The sequence below is a fragment of the Malaclemys terrapin genome, chromosome 3 (genome assembly GCF_027887155.1).
Source record: "Malaclemys terrapin pileata isolate rMalTer1 chromosome 3, rMalTer1.hap1, whole genome shotgun sequence".
Classification (NCBI taxonomy): Eukaryota; Metazoa; Chordata; order Testudines; family Emydidae; genus Malaclemys; species Malaclemys terrapin.
In genome coordinates this window covers 61211113-61228550 of record NC_071507.1, presented here as the reverse complement: position 1 = coordinate 61228550, position 17438 = coordinate 61211113, and the positions used below count along the sequence as shown (strand labels likewise).

The window sequence follows — 17438 nt, the reverse complement described above, 5'->3', positions numbered from 1 at the left end:
GAAGGGCTCTTTGAAATCCATTCAAAGCACACAAACCAGAATTTTTATACCTGGGGTTGCTAAAGTTAGGCATTTAAAGCCCTGTTTAGGGCTGCAGATTAAACTGGCCTGATTTTTCAGAAGTTCTGAAAACCCAACAACTTTCACGGAGTTCCAGGATAATTGTCATCTCTGAAAAAGCAAACCATTTTTATTTAGGTCCAACATTTAGGTACCCATATTTGAAAAGGTTCGCTTTTTTGGTAAAATATAGAATATTCTTTCATAAGATGTAGAACATAATCCCAATTTCTTCTGCATTGTTCTCACACATTTTCCCTCCAGAGACTACAATGGAATGTTCAGGTAGCAAAAGCAAAAGTGCACTAAGACTGTGTACTACAGCTGTTGAACTCAGCATTCCCATTGGCTGCAGAGATTCACACTTCGATAACAGAATACTTGTATTTTGTGTTATATGCCAAAATGGGCCTTGCCATTAATTTGGAATTCTGCCCATCTCTGCCTGACTACCTCCATTTACAGACACAACATGTAATAGCACCAGACGCTATTTGTCAAAACTGGTCATTATTTTCACGAAAACTCCAGACGAGAGATTAAGCACAAAAGATCACTTTATTCCTAAAATCACATTCACATCACCTTGTAGAGGTGCACTTCTAGTTTTCAACACTGTAAATATATATATTTTTTCTTGTTTAACATATATATTTTAAAGGAAACAAACTAAAAAATAAATACAAAGCATAACAGTTTCAACTTTACATTTGCTTTGAGCATTGTCTGGTCTGGCATTCACTCTGAGAAGTTTTGCTCCTCTTTGAAACTCTTAAAAAAAAAAAAAAGAAAGAAATCCAGAGCTAGCTCTCCAAAATCCTCAGGTAATCAGCTTTTTCATCCTCTTTCAATACAAGACATTCTGGAGCATGCTTGGATTGTCTTATACCAGTTTTACAATTCTAAACTCCTTCATTACTAATACACACACTTTCTGGGAGACAAAGAACAAGGATGTAAATGTTCACAGAAAATTCCACGTTACAAAATGTTTGTTTGGTAACGTACATATCTGCTGGTGAAGAGTTCCCAAAGAAGCAAGGAAATCAGTACTAAAGAAGTTTGCTGCCTTGATCAATGCATAACTTACAAGACCAGACGATTCCCAAAGTTATTGATTGCATAAACTGCAGTACAATCTGGGACTGGGGCTCTACCTCAAATCTAATTAGTCAAAATGGTTAGCAATGCACATAAATTGCAGTATAAAATGTCACCAAGGTCATCAAAGCATGCTGTGGATGGAATTACTCTTACATGATCAGCACAGATCACCACAATTGCACAGCTCCTTCTCACAGCCAGACATCAAGGGCTGATGCAGCAATTTTTATAAGGGTTTTACAGTTAAAGATGGGCTACAATAGAAAATGTCATGTTCCTTCAAACACAGAGAGGAGATTTGATATGGCAAGTGTTTTGCTTTGCATGTTCCATTGTCAGAAGCGATGTCCTTAAAGGTTCCACTTGGAATGAGGGACAAGTATGGGACTGAATGGGTGTGGCTCTGAGTTCATCCAGTAAATACCTCTTTCTGGGGGCAGTATTCCCAAAAATGAAATCACTGCATGTTAGGCTCGTATAGCTACATCTATATGGGCATTTTAAGAGCACCCAACAGCTCCATCACAGAGCAAGTATTTTAGCTTCAGCGCATCTCTGTTCACAACAGGGTGTGAGGTAGTTTAGAACCAAGCTATGGAAGCCTATTCTCAAGAAATCTGGTAATGGGGGAAAGATGGCAAAGGAAGGATGCACAAAACCACCATTCTAAGTTTGGATTCTAATGAATTGGGATTTGTATACTTTACTCAGGTATGGGGCAGAGAGGTGAAAAGCTAAGTCCCTTTAGTTCATCATCCAGAAAAATATATGTTAGGTGCAGAAACGAGAAAACGAACAGGAGCAGTGAGTAGAGAAAAAAAGAGGAGCTGGTAGGCCTGGGGCATCCCCACTGAACCTTTTCCCTAGAAACTATTTCTGCATTGTTCCTTACAGTGTATTCTCCATGGCTTTATGTTCACTTTTGTTACAATCCTTTCTGCAACAAAATCTTGATAATAAGATTCTTGAAATTAAAAGAAAAGAATATGAACAAGAATATATGTAAAAACCAGACTCTGAAATGAATTTCAGGATTGTGGTGACATGGACTTATGAAACATCTACATACACTTTCTAAGCTATAGAAAGTATATATGTGCATGTCTGCAACTAGACTACAATCTCATCATCAGATGGCTCATTATGAGAGCACTCTCTAATATAAGATTAACTCTTAACCAGGTTAAACCCCATACTCTTGTGATATAGTATCTCTTCGTAACATTTAAAATGTTTACCTTCTAATGCCTATAAATTGCATTTTATCTGTACAATAGTCCCAAATTAGGAAATGTTAATAAAGTCTTTGTTATATAATGAGTACAAGTGGACAAACACAAATGTCAAAGCAGAATTTTATCAACTCTCTGTATCAGATTACCAAGTTTTGGATTTCTGAGTCCTCCTACCAGCATCTAGCTTTACTCTGTTACTGGAAGCTCCCTTTGCACCCTAGGCTGCATCTCTGCCCACTTTTAATAATAATCCTATTTTTTCCAGGTCACATCTATATTTTCCTCTTGCACCACATCGTCCCAAAAAGTAGAAAGCAGAAGGAACCTGCTTCAACACCATAGTAATGAAGCCATTTGTGATTCCTCTGAAAGTGTAGTTTCTACGTGTCAAATTCCTATGAGAAATTCCTGTGACGAATTTAGCAGCTGAATTAAACAAAGAGCAATAAACATATGTAGAAGGTGCCAGACAACAGTTCTAGCGGCTGACTGTACTTCAAGGGAAGCACAATATCAAAATGTTTTCATAAAAGGAGAATATTAATTGAAGGGGAACTCTTTATACCATCTATCTATACACATAAAGGTATGTACATGCTAGGTATTTATCATAAATCACCTGCATCACACAGAGACTACAGGTATTTGTGTAGTCTCAAAATATTACCAAGAAAAATAACTACTGCATTTCCTTGTAGGTGTGTAAGTTTACTAGTGTTTGTTCAGGGGGAAACTGCAATAATTGTTATAGCATCAGATTACATAGCACATGGCCTCAAGGTGTAGGCACTGGTCTGAATAAGTACAGTACAACCCCACTTATCCAAAGGTTTCAGGAGACATTTGACACCTTCAGATAAACAGCATTTTGTTTGATAGGATATTTAAGTCAGTTCTGTATATGCCCCAGAACCCTCACAGAAACATACCATAGAGTGTTGTTGATGTTTCTGCAAGCTTTCATTACTCACTGGACAGCACTGAAAATCCTGGGAAACAAGCTTACCTTCTGTTAACTGGGGTTTGATTCACTGGGATTGCACACAAATAATGGATGGGCTGAGGTGATCAATAAGGAAATAGTTCTAGTAAAAGTTCTGGGGATACATTGTTAGTTTATATATTGTACCAACAACGCAATCCCACAGCACTTCCATTGCCTCTACTACAGTTCAGGGCCTGTAGTAACAGTGCGGGGGAGCTCCTGTTTACTCCCTATATTAGGATTTTAGTGGTTTACCTGATGCAGTCTGAACTGCAATTCCCAGCACACTTGTGTAAGGGATACAGCTCAATGCTCTGAAAAAAATTATAATTATCATTCTATTAGACTGGGGGTGAGGAGGTGGGGGAAGAGATAATTCTCTGTTTTTGCTAATAATGACTAATGCCAGCAGGGTATTATTACTCTGAGTAAGGTTTGTTATGCAGTTACTGCCACCATTCATATATGTTACAGTAATAAAATGCATGAGTAACTAAACATAAGTGATGTGTAACTGAACTTCCATCAGCTGTAAATTGTAGCCATCCTATGGGAAAATGGCAGGAATTTTCAGTTTCCCCCATGAGAATGCCATTTATCACAGTTGCAATCTTGGATTTCCTTTGTCTAAGATAAGCTACATGGCAATTTCAAAAGTTTAAACTGCTACTGAAGGATCTTAAATCTAAAACAAAGGACCCAATTTTGCCGTGAGATGTGGGAACAGCTCCTACTCTCATCAGTCAAAGCTTTCTAATGAGTGCTTGTGGATTTCCAAATGGCACTCACAAAAATCATGTGTAGGAGAGCTGGCTAAAGTACAGCCTGCACACTTCCACAAACACCCAAATTTTTAATATGGATGTTCACTCCAGGGACACAACAGGTCACAGCATACAAGGGAGCCAAGTGGGACCTGCAGTCTCTGTGGACTGCACTATTGTCTTGAAGATGGATATATGCAATTTGACCTATTTTATGCATGTTACTTACAGCCAAATTACAAACATCCCTCAACTGGGCACAGCATGAACACCCCGGGACTGAATGTTCATTGTTTCACACCTTGTGTACATCAGTTTTAAGTGACCATAAAAAGGGTGTAATATGCTATCAAATCACAATAGTATCATTTTATGCCCACTTGCACAGGTGCAAGGCCTCGTCTAGACCAGAGTACCTGATCCTGTTGTAATTCACGTTCATCAATTTACTTATTAGCCTAAGTTCACTAACAAAATTTTAATGCTTGTCTATTGTGTCCATCCCCCCCACTTTAGGATACACAGAGATCAGGACCAGAAACAAGCATTTGTCTCTTAGAACACAGGTTTTTGGAGTGTCTAGATTAACTTTTACAATTGTCTAGACAAAGTGGGTGAGGTAATATCTTTTACTGGACCAACTTCTGTTGGTGAAAGAGACAAGCTTTCGAGCTTCACAGCACTCTTCTTCACGTAGAGCTCTGTGTAGCTCAAAAACTTGTCTCTTTCACCAACAGAAGTTGGTCCAGTAAAAGATATTACCGCATTCATCTTGTCTCTCTAATATCCCAGGACTACCATGGCTACACCACCACTGCACTTTACAATTCTATTAGTTAACTCAAATGAGCAGGCAATCAATTAACCTACAAGATCAAGACTGTAGCTTAAATAAATCATTAAAAGATACACAATTGGGAGGCAGTGGGTAATCAGGCCCTAGACTCTGGAACCTGTAAATTAATATTTCTAAAATATGTCCTTGCACCATCGCAGCTAATTTGACTTCATGAATGCACAAGACTGTTGTTTTTATTGGCTTTGATGTTTCCCAAAGGCTACCACAATCACTACTATATCTACCTAAAAGTGTATTTTTACCCCAATGGTATCAGAGCACCTTGCAAAACTTATATAAAGACAACAAATACTTCCTAAAAGGAAAATAATTACAAAAGTCCCATTTGCCAGAAAAGCTCAATAACTGAGTTAGTCTAGTCTCTGATTCCATATTCTAAAGTGGGCATACCATACATTTTGGTCAAACAGAACTAGTAGCTCTATCTAACAATGCAATAATAAACTCTAGTAACTTTACCTTCTAGTCTCTTCATTGACTCTGGCTATGCATAATATTGTTAAATGAGCTGTAGATAGTAAAACTTCATATTTTGTCAATTGAAGAAATCCTGAAAAATCAGTTTCATATACCTACAGTATTGAATTACCAACATCATGACTAAGGCCCTACTTAACTTGCGATATTGCAGAAATTGTGGATTCTGCAATATTAGGCTTCCACTGCAATTTTGTCAGTATGACAGCTGACAGCAGGAGCCTAGCCATGTGCGGGTCTGACAGTGGAACCTGGCCATCAGATGAGCGCTGACAGCGGGAGCCCTGGCCCTCAGCCCCATGCATGGCTGACAGCAGGAGCCTCGGCCGTCAGAAGAGTGGCTGACAGTGGGAGCCCCATCCCTCAGTCCCACCTACGGCTGACACTGGGAGCCCCATCCATTAGCCAGGTGGCTGACAGTGGGAGCTTCCACTGTCAATCCCATGCCTGGATCATAGAGGGAGCAGGTTTTCCAAATTACCACAAATAATACAGGTCCATTATTACTTTTCCGCAATTTCCCATGTCTTGTCCACAACTCAACCACAATTATATGACAATCATCCCACAAGTCAAGTAGTGCCTTAATCATGACCTTTCCCCTTCTTCTTCTATCAGAAGAAACTACCATCTTATCAAGGCAGATACCATACAGAAAATTCTCGAATTTAATGTTATAATAATCAAAATACATTAAGGTGAAGATACATTAATTGCATTAGAATTTTACACAGCACTAATAAGCACTGAACTCCAGTGGGAGTTGTAGTCAGGACAAACCTGCAGAATTGATTTCTAAAGAAAGAGAAATAAATGGAGCTCCAGAGGAAGCCAACTGCACTGAAGCACCAAGTTACCTCTACATGAAAAAGGCTAATTTCACCTCTCTGCTAAACGTCTCACATCGGCCTTGGATTCACTTGTTTTGTTATAGTTCAAACTGAACATGTCACTTTTGCAGAAGATAACATAAAAATAAAAAGTACACACTTCAAATTCCTCGAAGAAAACAAATTTAATTTTCTTTGCTTTTTACCACATTGCTTCATTGTCAAAAGGAACTTCTTAAATGAAGTCTCATGAAATGGGAAACTGTGCCTCTGCATTATCAAATGTCCCTCCATGGAAAAATAAAAATACTTGCTTATTTCAGTGGTACACTAGTTTCCTTTGCTAGAGAAAGACAAAATTATATTTTTGTTGCTTTTTAAATTAAAGAAAGTCTAAACTGATCTTTCAGGAGCTTGTTTGTAGGATTGCTTGACAATGGTTTGGAACACAGAGCTGAGCAATTTTTGCTCAATTCAAAAACTCATTTTCCCAGAGAAATCAGTTTTACAAATACAGCCTACTTTTGCTGAAAATATGGTTTGGTTTGATGCCAGACATTTCTGGGAATAAAAGTGTTTTTAATATATTTGGAAGAAAGAGACACTTAATTAAAAAAGGAAACTTTAAAGGTGACTCTGCTGAGCACCACATGAGCTTGACGCTAGTCTAAACTGAAGCTAGCATTAGGAGAAAACAGAGGAAATGAAAAAGAATAGGGAAAATCTGAGGGTGGAGTTTATCATTTTTAATGTCAAAGTCCATTTAAGTGCTAAATAGAAACAATGTCTCTATAATGAGAATATAAACGAATGCTATTAGCATAGAAATATATCAACAAAACTCTTATAGTCTGACAGGAGACAAGAGAATATCTGGTCAGTCCTGTTTTATCTCAGTCACAGATAAAACATACATGTATGCTATAAAGTTCAGAGTAACTGTATATATCCCATCATCCTGAAGTGACACACTTTTTAATGGTACATCTTGGCAGCTCAACTATGCTTTTAGTTATTTCCATCGGGAAACAAGCTAAAAACTCAGAGCAGGGTTGACAAAAATCATACATGAATAACCAGAATTCAATTAAGCAGCAATCCCATAATGAAGAAAAACTAAACTATATATAAAAACTAAATATAAAAAAAAAAATCTGGAAAAAGCTGAGGACATTTATACCAAAATATAAATTAATTCTGTGTGATGCCCTCCTCCTACCTCACCACTGGCACATTATATTAAAAGAGAACCTTCATGGCAGAAGAGCATACCAGGCAATAAGTAGATTTTATGGGGGTTTTAAAACTGAGCAAAAATGAGATGATCAATAACATACGACTCCCAAAGCATTAACATTATTCTTGTTATACAAGACTAAAAGATTCAAACCACAAAATGGAAAATGGGGTTATTTTGGCTTATAAAGGTTTGAAAATTCTGTGCCAACACAGACACAATGACTTACTTCAGAAACAGGTTCAAAGCACAAATAATTGTCAGAGAGGTGACTAACAGGTGTGTGAAAGAGGCATGATGTGACTGGGAATCATAATGTTAAAAAATTCCTATTTGTTTGTGAGGAAGGATATGATAATTTACCTCAGCTGTGGCTGACATATACTTTTCTTGGATGTTTGAAGTTCTACAGGTCCTGTTGCTCTGTGCTTTGAGAATCTCTCACATGTACTCTGCTATAGGTTAATCTTTTAAATTCTTCATGTCCCAGAACTGGGGTGAATAGAGGCCTGGATGGCTAGTAGATGTAATAAGAAATCTAGACTATATAGATGTCTTTGATCTATGAAGCCTTAGAGGGCAAGATCAGAGAGAATGACAGAAGGAGGGGTGTAGACTGATGGCTTCTAAAGAGTCTTTTTTTTGGCTCAGCTGTATTCTACAAAATAATTGTCCATGTCTGGGAAGTATACATTCAAAATCCTGCACTTTGCCTGAGAGAGTCTAAACCGAGGGACAATTGATACAGATCTATTTCATTCTTATGTTACAACACTCCCTACAATGGTGGCAATTAGAGCTAACAAAACTGGAAAATGATGTAATTTGTTTATTTGCAGTCTGAGAATGGTGAAATTAGTTGTAAATTTATTTGTAGTCTCTCACCAACCCTGATGCTGAAGGATCAACCCAAGAAAGACAAGAGAGGCTCCATGGAACTCAAAAGATCCAGCAAAGATTACAATTGTCATGGGGTTTTTGTTTGTTTCTTTTTAAAGAAAAGTTTAGTCTAAAATTTTCTACCTCTGTACTTAAAGTTAATCTAAGGGCTCTGTACCCAATACTTAGTCTGACTTCCACTATGCTAAGAGTTGCTAAACAAACGTGGTAATCAGCAGACAGTGCTAGTTGATGGCTCACGAGAAACATTCTGTATGCAGAGAACCTCTACTAAGCACTGTGAGGGGTAGCCATGACACCTAATAAAATGTATCATGTAATGTCCATGCATCTCCAATGACAACCAGCTTGATTCAGGCAATGGGGGCAAAAGGTTTGGGGAGGGAATACAGGGGCTAACATGAGAAAGACTGAAGATGGGTCTGGTGATAAGGGAAAAAAGATAAGATTGCCAAAGTTATTCAACTTTACAGGAAATATATCAGAAAGAGGAAGCGTTTCTTTTCTTCTCTGTCAAGTCTCTGCTGTTTTGTAGCCACCATGCTATCTGTTCCTTCATGCTTTTAGCCCAACTGGTATTCAGAAAGAAATTCTTTCAGGTTAAGCAGTGTTATAGATTGATATATAACTCATTATATCATTATGTTCAAGCAGAGGAAAATCATATTTGACTTGACTAACTCTGACTTGTCATCTTGTTTTGCTCTGGCAAAGGTATGTTAGACCAACAGAAAAAAAATTCCAGGTCGATAAACTTGGACAGTAGATGCTCCAAAGGTCAGGTACTTCAGGAGAAATATCAATCTTTCCTATTTATTTTTGCCAAATGACATCAATATTGTGTGTAAAAACAGAACCTCTTCTTCCCACACTGGCAAGCTCAGTGAGATGCGGAGCTTTTGCTAAATCACATGTACTGGAGATTAGAGAATCCTGATGATCACAATGTGAAAATGCTCTAGATAAGAAAAAAAGCAGATAATCTGATCAAGTTACAAAGGAGAGTTAACACTGAGATGTAAGTTACTAAAGCAAGAACCAATAAAGAGTCAGATCAAACCACAATAGTTAAATTAATTTTTTTCCATGAAGATTATGAGAAAAGCTTATCAGTGGCTTTTAAATCCCTAGTTGAACACTGTAGTCTATTATTTTCTTTAAAAATTTTTTGACTGCAAATTCTCATTTTTGTATTGCTGAGTCTGACCAGCAGCATGTCAACCGTCAGCTGTAATTCTGCTTTTCTAAACACAAACAACAAATTTGAAAAATTACAATAATTTTTGTAGAAATTTAAGTAAAACTTGAAGAATCATCTTTAAATTAAGCAGACAGTTATCTGCTTGTCAAGTTGGAAGCTTGACTAGGAATTTGCAACTTGGAACATAGATAAAAAATGACAATTTTGTAACTCAACAATTCAAGTAAAGTCAGAATTAAATACAGGATCCATAAATTGATTTGTTTTTATCATGAGGGTTTTTTCCTTGTCATACCAGGTGATATACATGTCTGTTACTTCCCTAAACTATTGTACTGTATGTATCTACAGCCAGAAATAAGGGAAAAGTCAGACACTGAGTCAAAATGATTTAGAAAACAGCTTATAATTTACCAATTAATATGGATTAAGAATAATTTAAAAAAATAAAAACAATCTATTTTCCATAGTGATGCCATAAAGATAAACATTCTATTTCCTAATAGGTGCCTTCAGGTAACAAATAATTAATTTATATTCCTTCCAGTCTACTGTTCATATGCCATTTTTGTATTCCAATGTGACTCTGCCTTTTATTTCTTTCCATTCTCCTTTCCTTGGTTAGATTAGAGAGGTAGGGTGTTAATGGGGGACTTGATATAGATTGAAGACCTATTTTATCCCCCCGGAGACAAAGCCTGATTTGAACAAATTGAAGAGAGTGAAGCAGCCCCTTTGTGTCCTTGGAAAGCCTTTTCCATTTCAACATTTCCAGCTGCCAGGCATGGTCCCCTTTGTTCACTGAGAGAACAAGAAAAAAGGTGCCTGTACAAGAAGGTTGTGAATAATTTCATATAGCATCATGGAGACTGCAAAAGCTCCGTTCCCCTCTCCTTTATGGTTGGTGAGCATGTGTACGTGAGGTGGATCCAGTGAGGGAGTGCAGAGAACTGGTGCTTGAGGCTCGAACTGGGCGAGAAACAATCTGTTGTGTGCCAGTGCCCAGTTCTGTTGTCGCCACTTCCTCATTACCCTCTTCCTTGTGGGCATTGTTTTGTGCTGGACACTCAAAATGCACACAGTGAAACACCTGGAAAAAAAAATGAAGAGATAAAGCAAAAAAATTAAAAGTAGCGAAAATGTGAACAGAATTAAATAACACCTTGGCTTGCAGGCAATGTGCCAGGGCCAAAGGGCTGATCCAAGCTGGAATGTTTCATCATGGGGTTAACAGCCTGTGTTCAGAACCCACAACTGCTAGGGTTGAAACAAATGCAAGTAACAGCTGTGTAGGGGGAGAAGGCCTTAGTGGATAAGCCTTTATGTCTGGTAGCCTTTAGTCTGAGGTGCTGAGCCTGAATTCAGATAGATAGTTCTGAAGCATATGGGGACATTTTGGTAATTTGGAAAAATCCTTGAGTTTGCAAAGCAGCATATCTATAATCTAAAAGCCATCAAATGACAATGAAAATGACTTAATTAAACTCCAGAAAGGCTGAACATCCACGTTATTTATGAATTAAAGTTAAATGGTAATGCAGATGATGCTATCTCATGACTGCCCTCTTCTGTATTAAGTAACACCTCAGCAGATGCAATATTTTGCAGTACACAGAAATATAGGATTTGCCAGGTCCAAGGAGACCATTGCTTCATCAAATGCAGTATCTGCTTCAAGTACCAGTCAACATTTGATGTTTCAAAATGCATCTGGATCATTGTGCAAGCAGTGCATACGGGAACTCCTTCCAAACCCTGCAGGTGATTAGCTTAGGTCCTGAAACAGGAGGATTTCCCTTTAAACATTTTCCACCATATTTCCTAGGTTAGTATAGCTGCTTATATGACACCTGTTCATGTAGCTATTCAGTGGGTCCTTAAAAATGGGTCCTAAACTGTTTGCTTCAATGATTTTCCCATGGCAGTGAATTCCACAGATTTACCACCAACTGTGTAAAGAAATCTTTCCTTCTATTAATTTTAAATTTGCTGCCAACCAATTTCATTGAGTGTCCTCTTGTTCTTCTGTCATGGCACTAGCTGAAGAGGGACGCCTGCTCAGTTTTTACTAATCCATTCATTATTTTGTATGCTATCATGTTTCTTCATATTCTCCTCTTAAACAGTCCAAAACTTTTACATCTCATCTCATATCCACATAAACCTATTGAAACCTCTTCGAATCTTAGTTGTCCTTTCCCAGTAGGGCCGGCTCCAGGGTTTTGGCCGCCCCAAGCAGCCAAAACAAACAAACAAACAAAAAAAGCCGCGATCGCGATCTAAAAAAAGCCGCGATTGCGATCTGCAGCGGCAATTCGGCAGGAGGTCCTTCACTCCCAGGCGGAGTGAGGGACCGTCCGCCGAATTGCCGCCGAATACCTGGACCTGCCGCCCCTCTCCGGAGCAGCCGTCCCAAGCACCTGCTTGAGAAGCTGGTGCCTGGAGCTGGCCCTGTTTCCCAGGCCTTTTAAGTTCAGCAACATCCTTTTTGAGGTCAGATGACCAAAACCAAACCACACAAAGTGTGGACAGATCATTGATTTATACAAGACCATTATAATATTATCTATTATTTTCTATCCTCTCTTTAATACAACCTAGAATCCTATTAGTCTTTTTCACTGTGACTGCACATTGAGCAGACATCTTCATTGAACTGTCTATAGTAACCCCTAGATCTTTTTCCTGAGAGTTGCTAGCTAATTTAGAACCCAACAGCGTGTATGAAACCAACATAGCTTTATTCACAGTCATGTTCTTTGTAGCTCTCCTATTATAATTTCTTGTGTCTTTCTTGATGCCAGAATTCTTGCAATTTTTTATGTAGTCTCCTCTGTTATTTTCTCTCCATTTCTAGGTGTGATATATATAACATGTTAGCTTCTTTTGTAGAGTCAACTAATCTCTGCATTTGCAATTGTGTTGCTGTGCTGTCTTTCATTAAATAGATTCCTCAAAGACTGTGATTACTTGCTAGGCTTTACAGTTTTGAAGGTAACAGCCACTGTCATATTTCCAGCTTCCATTATAAGTATCAGGATTTAAAGAAATGGACTATAGCTGTTCAATGCATCTTTATAGTACACTGCTTTCTTAGCAAGGTGGTGTGGTCAAAATGGGTAGGGCACAAGTCTGGAAATCAAGACACTCCATGCTCCCACAATGTCCTACACAAATAGTGTTTCTCATCTAAAATGTCATCTTATATTTATATAGTGATGCATCTTTTTATACAGTAGCTATTACTAACCATTAGCTGATATCAGTGTATAAAATCAGAAAAACTTGACTCCTAAATTATACCTTTCATTGTTACCATTTCTTTTTCATACCAGGCTATAATGTTCACAGAAGGTGTGACATTGACACTACTGTGGACTCAAGAGGTGTTTTATCATTGTTTCACTTTAACATATACAGAGCGGTGCTGCTGAAAGGGAGGGAGGATTCAGAAGAACAGTCCTGGATGTATCAATTCCACTCAGTATTTGGTTTATATATGTAACCACAGCTAAAGTAAAACAAACAATGATGCATGTGCTTCTTTATAAAAGCAGGAACCAAGAACTCAGTATTATCCTCTGATCTGAGGATTTCTTCTGCTTCTCTTGGGAAATTTGATGAAGTTCTGGCATCCAAACAAGGAGAGCCAAACCCCCTCTACATTTGTTTGAGGCCTCCCCCCGCAGAAAGACTTTGAAGCACCTTTCTATGACCACTAAAGCTGAAGGGGAAAAAAGAAGATTCAAATGGCACTTGTCTATCAGGGACATCATCCAAAATTGTCAGTCGCAATAAACCAATGACAAAAAGACCTGAGGAGAACAAATATTTTTTCTTATTTATAAAAAAATAGAAGGACTGACAAGTACAAGGAAAAAAGCCAATGAAAACTTTTTTGCACTGAAATATATATAAAAAACCAATATTTCATCTGAAACCTATGGCCTTCAATTCTGTCAACAAATGGAAAACAGAGGAATGGACAGAAGAGTTTATAATAATTAAATAAAAACATTTACAAAATGACTCAATGTCAAAAGACTCTCCCAACTACAAAAAACACTCAACCATCCACTGCCATCCTGAGAAAAGTGTGGAAAAAACACAGATTATGCTCTAAAAGTCATAAAATCCAGGCTCTGACAGACCAAGTAGGGAAGTACATCCTAGAGTTGAGGACTCTTCATTGAGAACAGGCCCATTTTATTTAAAATTACACTGTTTCAATCAAGAAGTCTATTATTTATGGGCAAATAAATCTGATCATCTGAAAAAGAATCATACACAAGCGGCATGTGCCCAGATTAATTTCAAAGCATGTGCCCAGATTAATTTCCTATGTAACTGAGATAAAAAATCCTGAAGGAAAGGAATAAAAGGAAAGGAGCAGAATAAATACAATTGAATTCCTCAGGTATATCATCTGTCCCAAAGGGATAATCATGGACTAAAGAAAGGTGTGGCCATGTACAACTGGGCCTCACTAAAGGACTTTCATGGGGTACAGCAATTTGTGGGCTTTGCCAATTTTCACAGGAAATTTATCAAGGGCTTTCCTAGTTTCATCATCCTATGGTTGCCCTGTAAGGGAGCCTGGTTCACTTGATCCCCAGAAGCCCAATCCACCTTCAAGCAACTAAAAGAGAGTTTCACTATGGCACCCATCTGACCCCACAAAACCATTTACAGTAGAGGCCAACATGTCAAACTTCGCTCTGGATGCAGTGTTGTCCAAGCCAGCAGATGACTGCACCCCTGTACGTTGTATTCACATAAACTAATTCATGTGGAGAGAAACTATGATATATGGGAAAAGGAGCTGATAGCCATAAAAGCCGCCTTCGAGGAATGGCACCATCTTCTAGAAGGGGCCAGGTTCCCTGTGCAGATCCTCAAAGATCACAAGAACCTGGAATACCTCTGGACAGTCAAGTATCAGGGGATAGCCGTGTTAGTCTGTATCCACAAAAACAACAAGGAGTCTGGTGGCACCTTAAAGACTAACAGATTTATTTGGGCATAAGCTTTTGTGGGTAAAAAACCCATGCCCAAATAAATCTGTTAGTCTTTAAGGTGCCATTGGACTCCTTGTTATTCTTCTGGACAGTCAGGCACCTTAACCAATGAGAGGTTTGCTGGTCCCTCTTGTTTGCCTGGCTCAATTTCATAATTACCTGTCATCCAGTGCCAAAAAACCTGTCCTGCAAGGATGAGTACCTTGATTCTGGCAGAGGAACTCCTTCAACAGTTCTTAAGGTGTCCAATTTTGTTAATGGGACAATAGACAGCAACCTGATGCCCTCCATCTATTTCTTGCAGCCCAATGACTCATTCACAGCTTAGATCTACCCATCCCTTGATGATGCCAGTACCCAACCTGTTGCAGAGTTTAGATTACAGGATGATGACCTCTTCCAGAAAGGCTGTATTCATGTTCTGGTGGGACAGCTTAGGCTTTAAGCCATGAATGACCACTTGTTGGTCACTTTGGCCACTTCAAGACCTGGAACTTGGTGTCAAGGACTTTCTGGTGGCTGGGCATGCACACCTCTGTCAAAAAATGATAAAACATCCTGCAGTCTCGGTGCCTGAACCAAGAGCCTATGCTTGAAACCACTTGCTCTTCTCCAGCCTCATCATATCCACTGTGGATCACCATGTCCATGGACTTCATAGTGGAGTTGCCTTGCTCTCAGGGGTACACAACGATCTTGGTGGTGGTTGATCTTTTCATCAAGATGGCACAAATAATCCCGTTTTGTGCCATCCTCATTGCCCCAGAAATGGCTTGCTTTTTCTTGGAGAGAGTTTTTCATTACCACAGATTGACAAGACCAGGGCCCTCAGTTAATCTCTGGTTTCTGGCGGGAGCTTCTAATGCTTCTGGGCATAGAATCTCTCATCTCATCTATATACCATCTGCACACCAACTAGCAAATAGAACGGGTCAATCAGATCCTTGAACAATACCTTTGCTGCTTTTGAATTATCATCAAGACGACTGGGTTTCCCTTCTTCTCTATGCTGAATTTGTGTATGATAATGCCTCCACCCAATGAAGTCCCTTCTTTGCCAACGATGAGTTTCATCTTTGTTTTCACCCAGATATCCCTGCGAAGTCTCTGGTACCTCCTGCTGCAGATTTAACTTCTCACGTACGCCTAATACACCAAGAATCGAAGGAACACCTGACAGCTGCTAAGGAGGCTTAAACCCACGCCAACCAGGATTGCCAGGCTACCCCCACTCTTGCCATACACTACAAGGTTTGGCTACCCACTTGGAAACTTAAGTCAATGTGCCTGTTGGCTAAATTAGACCACTAGTATCTGGGTCCAGTTAAGATTCTGGAACAGGTCAATCCAATCACATTCAGGTTACAATTGCCTGAGTCCCTCTGGATCCACCCAGTGTTCCATGTCTCCTTCCTGAAGCCTTATACTGAAAACCCGTTTCTGCCCCGGTACACCTCACCACCTCCACCTATCACTGTCCAGGGGAAGGAAAAATATTTGGTTTGACAGATCCTTGACTCCCGACACATTAGAGGGAAATTCCAGTACTTAGTGGACAGGGAGGGTTATGGTCTGGACGAACGATCCTGGGAACAAGTGGAAAATATTCATGCCTTGGGCCAGCTTGTCGGAGTTTTACAAAACCTTTCCTGACAAGTCTGGCTCTGGTGCCCCTGGGAAACACCCTTCAAGGAGGGGATACTGTCAGGATTAAGGTCCTGCAGGTAGCCTGTTTACCTGCTAGCTTAACCCTCAGGGCGTTTAATGAGCACAGCTGGGCCCCAAGTGAGCTGCCCTATTGGCCAAACTGCCTGATTGGCTGAGGCAATCACCAGACCTACTCTTAAGACCAGTAGCAGGGTGCTGGCTGTTCAAACATTTGCCCACAGCGGCGATAGCGCCTACACTTGCTTGTTCTCAGACTTGTTCCAGCCCTGTTCCTAGCCTTGCTTCATTCCAGCTAACCCAGCTTTGACCCTCAGCTTTGATTCCTGGCCTGATTCCCGCTCCAACCATTTGACACTACCCCTGCTCCAGCCTATAGGCCAGACGGCCCACATCTTGTCCCTAACAGTTCCCAGTCCTTTGTTCATTCTACTAGGTCATTCTGCTTCCTTAGTTTGTTGCATTAGTCTTGTATATCTACTTCAACACCATAAAATATAATCATTTTGCCATTTTTACATGTTTTCCAGTAACATGGAGTATGACTGCCAGTTCTGACGGTCTCATGTGCAGCAACATGCTGTTGAAAACCTTAAACCAGCCCTACTAACAATCTAGGAAAATCTAGGAACTATAGATTTGCAATATTAATCTTCACAGTGGGGAAGAATAGTGGAAATGTGAATCAGAAACAGAATGAGAACACCTGGAAAGGTGTGAATTAATGAAGTGTGCATGCATTCACAGAAAGAAGATCATGTCAGACAAATACTATATTGTTTTGAAGAAACGAAATAGCTGATGGGGGGAAAGGCAAGCAGTGATAATAATGGTTTTGGTCTTGAAGAAAAGTTTCTGATATGGTGCAACATGAAAGAGCCAGTTTAGGAAGAAAAGTTCAGAATGTGAGTGCTTAACATTTTCTTTCCTGATTTGTAACAATATGTAAAACACAGGACGCTAGTGGCTTTTATGAACTAAGAGGTTAAAATAAAAGAAAAAGGACCTGATTCTCATTTACACTAAGGCCCATTTATATTGGTCTGGAAGCATAAAGTGGCCATAAAATGGATGTAAATGGTCTTAAACTTGGTCTTAAATAT

At 39.2% G+C, this 17438-nt stretch overlaps 1 protein-coding gene across 1 annotated transcript in view; it reads right to left on the bottom strand.

Moving 5' to 3' along the window:
* Positions 1-599: 599 nt before the first annotated feature.
* The window catches only part of BTBD9 (BTB domain containing 9), a 290271-nt gene continuing 273432 nt past the window's right edge, over positions 600-17438 (bottom strand). The window contains exon 11 of the mRNA XM_054022241.1: positions 600-10742. Within this exon, the coding sequence (XP_053878216.1) occupies positions 10548-10742 (195 nt within the window). The 3' untranslated portion in view covers positions 600-10547. The remainder of the gene's footprint in view (positions 10743-17438) is intronic.